The sequence below is a fragment of the Suillus discolor genome (genome assembly GCF_016758755.1).
Source record: "Suillus discolor strain FC423 chromosome Unknown F5147scaffold_7, whole genome shotgun sequence".
Classification (NCBI taxonomy): Eukaryota; Fungi; Basidiomycota; class Agaricomycetes; order Boletales; family Suillaceae; genus Suillus; species Suillus discolor.
Window position 1 is genome coordinate 852137 of NW_024541254.1, and position 8826 is coordinate 860962.

At 47.8% G+C, this 8826-nt stretch overlaps 4 protein-coding genes and 1 non-coding gene across 5 annotated transcripts; 3 read left to right on the forward strand and 2 right to left on the reverse strand.

Moving 5' to 3' along the window:
* Nucleotides 1-29: 29 nt before the first annotated feature.
* Nucleotides 30-4484, forward strand: F5147DRAFT_569066 (uncharacterized protein; the record flags this gene model as incomplete). The annotated part of the gene is made up of 14 exons (XM_041430934.1): nt 30-180; nt 228-334; nt 419-850; nt 904-1489; nt 1537-1847; nt 1902-2106; nt 2157-2765; nt 2817-3421; nt 3474-3629; nt 3689-3946; nt 3997-4110; nt 4161-4294; nt 4344-4388; nt 4445-4484. The coding sequence occupies 14 exons, from the start codon at nt 30-32 to the stop codon at nt 4482-4484; spliced, it is 3753 nt and encodes a 1250-aa protein (XP_041297411.1).
* Nucleotides 4485-4768: 284 nt separating this feature from the next.
* On the forward strand, nt 4769-4851 carry F5147DRAFT_t33. Its single transcript has one exon. It is a non-coding gene; the product is annotated as a tRNA-His (tRNA).
* Nucleotides 4852-4917: 66 nt separating this feature from the next.
* On the forward strand, nt 4918-6198 carry F5147DRAFT_568772 (Metallo-hydrolase oxidoreductase; the record flags this gene model as incomplete). The annotated part of the gene is made up of 3 exons (XM_041430916.1): nt 4918-5131; nt 5188-5300; nt 5353-6198. The coding sequence occupies 3 exons, from the start codon at nt 4918-4920 to the stop codon at nt 6196-6198; spliced, it is 1173 nt and encodes a 390-aa protein (XP_041297412.1).
* Nucleotides 6199-6217: 19 nt separating this feature from the next.
* F5147DRAFT_569047 (Tho complex subunit 7-domain-containing protein) lies at nt 6218-7262 on the reverse strand (the record flags this gene model as incomplete). The annotated part of the gene is made up of 3 exons (XM_041430932.1): nt 6218-6764; nt 6812-6956; nt 7010-7262. Coding segments are annotated over 3 exons (945 nt in total), but the record flags the coding sequence as incomplete, so codon positions are not given.
* A 363-nt stretch (nt 7263-7625) lies between these two features.
* Nucleotides 7626-8666, reverse strand: F5147DRAFT_743519 (uncharacterized protein; the record flags this gene model as incomplete). The annotated part of the gene is made up of 3 exons (XM_041439609.1): nt 7626-8138; nt 8186-8427; nt 8477-8666. The coding sequence occupies 3 exons, from the start codon at nt 8664-8666 to the stop codon at nt 7626-7628; spliced, it is 945 nt and encodes a 314-aa protein (XP_041297414.1).
* Between the last annotated feature and the right edge of the window lie 160 nt (nt 8667-8826).

The following is an 8826-nucleotide window of genomic DNA, read 5'->3' on the forward strand; positions in this document are numbered from 1 at the left end:
AATCATCTCTTCATGAATATCTTTAATCTATGGATTTAAACAGCTCTCCTCGTAAGCAGATTCCATTAGCACGTGGGGATGAGACACCTCGTAAACCTTCCGCTCCATCTCTGACCAGACGGGTCTTCTATTGCGGGGTCGTGGTTGAGGGTTGTGATAGTGGCAGAAGGTTGCCCGAAGGTGAGCGGTACTGACGACTCCTGAAGAGCACAATCTGATTGGTGTAGATGTCCAAGATCTGGTTCTATCTCTAGGAGACCCCTGGTTGAGTCAGAATGATAGCCACATTCTGCCTTCCGCAACAGACACATCGTTCTCAGAACACCACCAGCCCGTGAGTGGTACATGCTAACCTTTGTCTACAAAGGCGAGACGCTTCGCTTGCTCATACTCAGATGTGGTATCCTTCATGTCTTAGGACGGTTTGCAGCGTAAACGTGCGCTTACAGATTCGACGGCTCTAACTGACGTGGTTAACGAACTCGTCAATACTGAACGATCGTACGTCAAGAGACTTCAAATACTGAAGAACGACTATGCAGACCCGCTTCGACAATTTTCCCGCAACAAGAACACCGCAATCTTGCCTGCGTATGAGGCTAAAACATTATTCGGCAATATCGACAATTTACTCCCAGTTAATGAGGCGTTCCTACTGGATCTCGAGAAGATGGTTGCACCTGATGGTCCTGAAACAGTTGGGGGTGTCGGGGATGTTGCCCTACGACATTTCAAAGATCTACGAGGGTTCGAGTACTATAAACAGTACTACGTCAAGCGAGAGGAAGCCCAGTCAATATTTGAACGCGAGATGATGAAGAAATCGTCTGGTTTCGCCGCATACATTGACGTAAGTGTTGATCCGACCCTTTTGGGGGTGCTAACTAGACTATTTGCTTCTAGCGGATCAAGTATTCGAATACCGATGCCAGGAATCGTGTTGGTCTGCGCGAGCTACTCATGGATCCTGTTCAGCGGATTCCGCGATATACGTTACTCTTTCGCACTATGATGAAGTATATGGCATCCGGAGATCCACAGCGCACCAAATTGATGGAAGCCGATGATATCGCTAGCAAGATCGCTCTTGCAGAAACAGACGAACAAACCAAGCGAGCAGCAATTATGCATTGCCTCAACGCAACAGTGGATGGTTTTCCTCCTGGCTTGATTTCAATTTCACGACGGTTCATCGATTGCATTGATGTCGATGATATTGTGCAAGATGGCCTTGCATCTGCATCTACCTCCGTCTCTAGCCTCGCTCTCAACGTGCTACATTGTACGCTATTTCTTTTCGATGACAAGTTGATGATCGTCAAGCGACCTGGTAATGGCGAGAAAAGTGGACGTTCGTTAGCTGGCTTGGACGACCTTGATAGACTTGCGAAGACTGGCGGTTTACCACTGCGCATGAAGAAAAGTGGCTTAAGTTGCAAAGGTGTCATTGATTTACCCGACATCGTTGCTGCTGACGTCGGTGGTGCTGGTGAGTTATCATATGATTGCTACCTTCAGTTTTTGTCATTCTTTCAGACTTTCACGTGTATATCGAGAATCCACCTCAAGACCAAAGTGATCGTTGGTCCGGTCGCTCATTCCGTTGTCTTTCTGTTGTCTTCCCTCCTGCGCCAGCAAACCTCGACCCTACTCGGACTACCAGCGAGAAGGACCGGTTCCTCGAGAATTTATGGAATGCGCAGGCGAAATACAGGACTAAGTCAGGACAATCAGTTGTCTTATGCGCTGATGAGCGTGAAGTAGAGTCGAGAGGAGGAAGGGTTACTATGGCTCGCACCTACTTCAATGTATACCAACGAACAGCCTTTTTGCAAGAACCCAAAAAGGTGCGTTTCATTTTTGTGCGCTGACCATTCTATTTACATTGCGGACGCGTGCAGACAAAGATCGTCATGCATATAGACACGTTGGGGACCGCGGACCCCATTCCATTTGGAATAAACGGACCTCCATATGTGGTAGTCAGAATACAACCTATGGCGGGGGAGATCTCGCGATATACAGTTACCTCCAGCGATCCGTCTGACGAGTCGGAGGAAGACATTGTTCAAACTGCAAGGATACCAGGTCGCATTGTCCAAACAAGTCCGTACCTAAATCTTGCTTTCCTTTTGTGATGATTGAGGATTGTATAGTCCATCAATACGGCCTGTTCAAGTTTAAAACTAGCAATGACTCCCGTCCTGCTACCCCAACTGCGAGCTCAAGGTCTCGGGCACATATATTTAGCCTGGACGTGATCTCAAGAAATCTATTCAACGCCATACCAGGTTCTTCCAAGGGTGATTTCTTCAGTGGTTCCATTAATAGTCATCGCCGGTCGAAGTCATCTACTAGTCGCTCATCTATCTACACCCAAACAACAACAACTACAGGCGACGGAAGTTTGACCAAGTTCTCTCGTCGATCCAATTCGACGGCTACTGCTCCAACTTCTTTGGCAGACGATGACTCTCTCTATGCCACCAAATCTTCGAGTTCGCGCAAAAAATTGGTCAAAAGAAGTCGTTCACCGGGCACTTGTCGTTCCTCTCCATTATCCCGGCAGACCTCTCCGTCACGAGACAGTTCCGGAATATCATTCTATAGCGATGGAGAGGAAGAGTTACCAGTTCGCCAGGACCCATCTGACCAAGATTTATCACTGCGTCTAGAACTCGCGCGACGCAACAGCCAGAACCAGCACGGAAAGCAGGCCGCGAAGCCTTCGTTGGATAGACCAGGAGAAGACACTATCTATGAAGGTAGGACAAAATGTGGTATTGGATTTTGCTGGCCTCATCGATACAATGTAGATGATCCACCTCGGTCTTTACGTCCCACTTCTCGAGCCTCAATAGCAGCAAGTCAGCGATCGACGACTCCTCGTCTCACATCGACATCTCCAGGCACAGGAACACGGCGACCTCGTTCTCGATTTGGTCCTCGTAGCATCTCCCCATTGCCACCGAAGAGTCCGACAAGTACTCCACCCGATCTTCCATCCATGGATGATGAGCTTGCGTTAGAAGCCCATATTGCGTTGGAAGACCACATAGACTCTTTCCAAGATGATTCATCTTCCATTGAGGATGATGTTCCCTCTCCATTACCACGCAGTAGACGTCAACCATTCGTTACGACTGATAATATGGATTCCACGCCGAGACAGTCCAGCTCAACAACAGGCAGCGTGGAGCCACTCTCAATCAAAAAGAAGCCATCTACCAGGTCTAGTACATATACTCCAAGCCGTAAATCATACACGAGAATTTCCCCGCTGTCCAAGAGCACGGCGAGGATCGTGTCTCCACGCAAAGTTTCACCTCAAATTCGAATCGCGCGTGTAGCCCACGCTCATTCTCCCCAAGTTGACCATGCAGACGAACTATTGCGATTCTCCCTATCTACCAAAGATGATGTACGTAAAACGCATCTGTCAATTTGTCAATGACTTCATAGACAACATACAGGTTGAGTCATCACATCGTGTCATCAAACGGATGAAATTGGACCTACAGGAGATTCGAGCTAGTGATGACATAGCGAGTCTCGACGAATCACGGAGATGCTCTTCTCCTGATAAGTCACTTGCTCGCACCCCACAGCGGCCAATTCCCCAGCCCATCGTACGTGAATCTACCGTTATTCACAAATTTAACGCTGCGACTGATATTTGTGGATCTAGACCAGGGAAGCGCAGCAACGACTAGACGAGATGAGACAATTGATCAGTAAACGCCAGCAGGAGGGTACCCCTTTCAGTCGACCACGAAGTTTTGTGACAGAACTATCTACGCCTGCACCACCTGCAACACTGAGTATATCGAACGTCAACCTGTTGAGCGAGTCCGTTGCTGATGCTGACAAGCTCTTGGCTTCTGCTTTGTCAAGCCATGAGACATTGCACCAGAACCTTACGCAAGTGGTGTCTGATTTCAAGGAGGTACGAAAGGACAACATCTCTCGAAGTCACGACTCACCTTTTCCACATAGAAACTATCTGACTTGGAGAAAGCTCGAGTGGAACTTCAGAACACGAAACGTCAATGCGAACTTGTGAAGAGTCTTCTTGCAGATGCTACAGCAGAGAAGGAGATCATGTACGAGGTCTGTATCACGCATTATAATCAAATGCTAGGAGCTCATCAATATCCCAGGCGTTCAACGAAGAGCTAGATGCTATGTATAACGATGCACATCTCCCGGATGACGAAGCATGGACTAACATGACGGCTGATCTTCGCGAGTCGAAGGAATCGCAGAATGCACTGAGAAAGGAGAACTCGCAAGTGTCATGTTTTCCGTTCCATTGATCCTCGACTGAATTTTGCTTCCTATAGACATTTGAAAAGGAGGCTAGCTGAGGTCGAATCTGAAAAAGAAGAGTGCGTATTCGTTTTACTTCGGAACATTCGACACAAACCAACTGCTTCATTTCCAGATGGGGTGTATTGCTGCGGGCACACGGACTTATCCCTTAGCTCAGGGACTATCTTATTTATCTTTTAGCATTCGCTTGTATATTGTTATCATCTCTACACGCTCACATGTAATTCTGATCATCTCATATCTAGCAAACGTACAGTCTGAAAATGCGTGCCAATCCGCTTATCGTCACTCATATACCAGGATGTCACAGTTGTCTATTAGAGTGACATTGTTAGCTCGAATTAACGTAATCCAAAATCGTCCTGCAATCAACTATCCCTGATCTCACTGCAACACACCGTAAGGTTATAATTACTACTTTGGCAACTCTTAGCAAGTCCCTGTCGATTAGTGGTTAAATCGCCACGTTGTGGAACTCACAATACCGTGGCGCCGCAGGTTCAATTCCTGCCAGGGACATGTTTTTGCCAACGAGTTGAACACTAGAAAATGATTTTTTTTCTCGCCTGTTATAACATAACACCTATGACGGCACGACGAGGGCTTTCATCGCTCAACTTGACGTTCCTCGGAACCGCTTCCGCACAACCGTCCTTAACCCGAAACCATTCTGCACTTGCTCTCCGATTGAATAGCGATGTCTGGTTGTTCGACTGTGGTGAAGCTACGCAGCACCAAGTCCAAAGGTCCAAAGTGAAGATGGGTAAGATTGAAAAGATCTTTATTACTCATACCCATGGTATGTGGTTGTTAATTTCAACATTGCTTTCCCAGCTGACGTTCACTGGCTGATAGGGGATCATATCTTTGGTTTACTGCCCCTCTTGGCAAGTATGCTGAACGGTGCCGGAGGAACAGCGGATGGAGTAGAGGATCCTCGTATACACATGGTCCAGGACTCATTGGATGTTTGTACATTTGCCGCACTATTATGTTGCCACTGATTGCGGCTTTCATCAGCCCATCGCAATTTACGGGCCCTTTGGAACCAGGGCATATGTCCGCAATGGCCTCAAGTATACACATACCCTCCTAGGCGCGCCTTACGTCGTTCACGAATTGCGGTTACCTTTTGACCCACTAGATGGAGACCACACCTCTCTAGCCCTTCATGCGTCCGAATCTCCAAACGGCCGTAACATTCTACAAACAAACGGTGTTTGGTCAGACGTGTATCACGACACCATTATTTCAGTTTCTGCGGCTCCTATTTTACACTCCGTGCCGTGCGTTGGTTATGTTGTAACAGAGGCACCTATACCCGGAAAAATGGAACCTGCGAAGTACATACCACATCTTAAGCGTACCAATACGCCGATGTCCGTTATGAGCCGCCTTCAACAGGGAGAGAGCATCGAACTCTCAGATGGCACAGTGTTACAAGGCCCTCTCAAGAGGCCCGGACGTAAACTTGTCATTCTTGGAGACACATATGATCCATCACCAATAGCCGAATTGGCTTCATCTGCGGACTTGCTGATACACGAGGCAACGAATGCCCATTTGCCAGCCTTGGACTCACATACCAAAGCTGAAGACACATTTGAGAGCGTCGAGGCACGCACAAAATCCAGAGGGCATTCTACTCCCCAGATGGCTGGTGCTTTCGCGGCACGGATCAGAGCGAGACATTTAGTACTCAATCATTTCTCGGCCAGATACCCGGGGAACGACGATGTTGATCCAACGGCAAAGAGAATTACGGAGGGCATTGCACGTTTAGCTGAAGAGCATTATAGCGGGAAAATTACATGTGCGAGGGATTTTATGAGTTTTGACGTGGGTGTACCACAGGAACACGCATGAAATAAGTAGCAATGTACATTCAATCATCTGGTGGGTCAGACAATGCGCTGCTTGCATCGCTTGCTTCTCCTTCCTCCAATTCTTCTCGGGCTTTTTTCGCCTTCACCTTTGGATCTTCTGCAACCTCTCCCATCTCTATGTCGTCATCTTCTTCTGGAGGTCGTAGTGACGAGGGTGTATGCGAACTGGGTGCGAATTCATTGACAACGGGATTGAGTTTCGATGAGAGCGATGTGCCAATGGACTGGTCATCCTCCCCATCTTCCTTCTCTTCAGCCACCTCGCCCGTCTCCTTCTCATCTTCATCCAATCCTTCATCCACTATTTGTGAGCTGTCACGCATGTTAGGCAAATTGTCATCGCCTTCTGTGCCGTCTGGGGCTGGCGTAGCAGCCGGGGTCCCCAAACCTGATGTAGCAGATTCTTTGTCTTTGCCCATAAGGCGAAGAGAGCTTAAGTCCATGACGATACTGTCCAAAGCAGTTTTCTGGCCCCTTATGATTCGATCCTGAGTCTCGTGTTCCGCGTTAATAGCAGCCATGTCATTTTCAAGCGACCGTATCGCCCTGAACGTTATTGAGAAATATACCAGAACATTTTGAACATGACCCACTGCTCAAGCTCCTCGCGACTTGGGAGAGTGTTGATCTTCTCGGCAATTGTGTCGTATTCGACCTTTCGCTTGCGTTCCATGTGTGCATGCTCCAGTGCGACTTTCAGCTCCTCAATTTGACTACGCAGAGCATCATGTTCCTTCTCTGCGTATTCATTCCTCAGGCGTCCACTTCCATGCGAAGCTCAATGCACTCACCAATCTTCTCCCGCTCCCGCTGATATTCCTCCACTTGCCTCCGCTCGGCTTCGCATACCATCATGCTCTTTTTAAGAGCTAGTTCAAAGGACGATAGCTCGATTAAGAATGCCTCCCGTGCATCCTCGACTGTTCCAGAAGAACTAGGTGGCACAAGGAGATGGTGTACTAAGGAGGCGTAGTTGTGAAACTTCTTGACCACCCGCCGAAGTGGTCGTTCGTCGTTGGTAATACGCGTGTGTATGATAGCATCTGTTAAAAGCGCGTTGCTTGTCTATTAACACAGGGATCCAGCTTTTAGTATGATTGATTCATGCCTTCTTCTTCAGCAGTTAATGGTGGAATTGGTTGTGATAACTCTGGCACGGTTGATTCTGGGACTGCCATAAACGTTAGCCGTAATACTCTAATACGCGGGAGTCAGGGAGTGAGATCTGAGCGAAGGGACGTGGATTGAAAACAGATGAAATTCCGTTATGTTACATCAAGGGCTAAATTGTGACTATATTTAGGACAAGGACAACTATTCCTTGAACATTGTGCAATGCGAAAATTGTATTGTATTTGAAAATACCAAAAAATGCAAGAGATCATGCAAACGGACAACACAAATAAGTTAACCCCATTCATCTGGCACAAACGGGGTGACTAGATCATAAATCTCTTCGTTACCTCCACGTCCTCTTGGAGTTTTTCCGCGGTTGATAACGCGTTTAAACATCCCACCCAGACTTCGAGAGGTATCAGAAAAGTCTGTACTGATCGGCCTCCCGTTGTCTCTGGGATAGCAAGAGTCGATATTAAGAGCAAGCCTCCGAAGGCCACTGGAGCTATCGTGAGCGGCCTTCCTGGAAGCCTGGACAGCTGATTGTAAGTACATTGCGAGGTTGGGAAAGTTGATTGGAAGTGTAGGGTATGGGGTGGAAGTCGCGGGAACCACATAGTATTTTGCCATTGGCGAATCAGCCCCATCACGGAGGAGCTGCGGTAGTGGTGAAAGAGTATAAGAGTAAGGAAGTACAGTTACATCGCCATTGGTATACTTATGCGAGTTTGTGACTGATGGAGGTACTGGCATGTCAGTCGTCAAATAGATAACTGTTCGCCATTCCGAAGCAGAGTGATGAATCTGCAGTACCGGTCAGTTTTGGTACTCCGCTAGACAGTCATCCTTACCTTGACAAACTGGATCACGATTCTCAACTTCAGCTCATCATCTTTTGCAACGGTAAGAGCTTCTATGGTGGGCTCGACGCGAGTCCCACTTAATCGCGCCATTAGCTTCAACAGGTGACGCCAGGAGGGTGACTGAATATGAAATATTGGTGCCTTCCCGTATGGTAATGTTATAATATTGGGCATAGCCTCTCCCATAGGCGACAATATTGTGGAGATTGATGGTGGTTTAAAGCCCATTGCTGTAAATTTTTCAATGAGACGAGAAGAGCGCACGACGACAATACTTACAGACACCCATCAACATATCTGGTTCAACATACTGGTTGGCGGTCAGTATTGGCGGGGATCGAGCGACAGAATCGGTCCCCTCATCACCCTCTTCCTCCTGAGTGTCTTCGTCAACTGAATCCAATATATCTGCGTGAGATGGGAAGCTGAAGGAAAGAGGTGGACTCGTTGATGCAGTTTGGACCGACATTGCAGGGGTGAAGAGCGAGTGGATTTGTTCACTCGATGAAGATCGACCACTCAAAGAACTACTCTCGGAGTTTGCGACAGACGGCTTGCGTGGAAGTGGCTGTCTGGGTGATGGTAAAAGAGGTTCCATGCTCAGATTCTGCTGTGGCGATGACATCGGA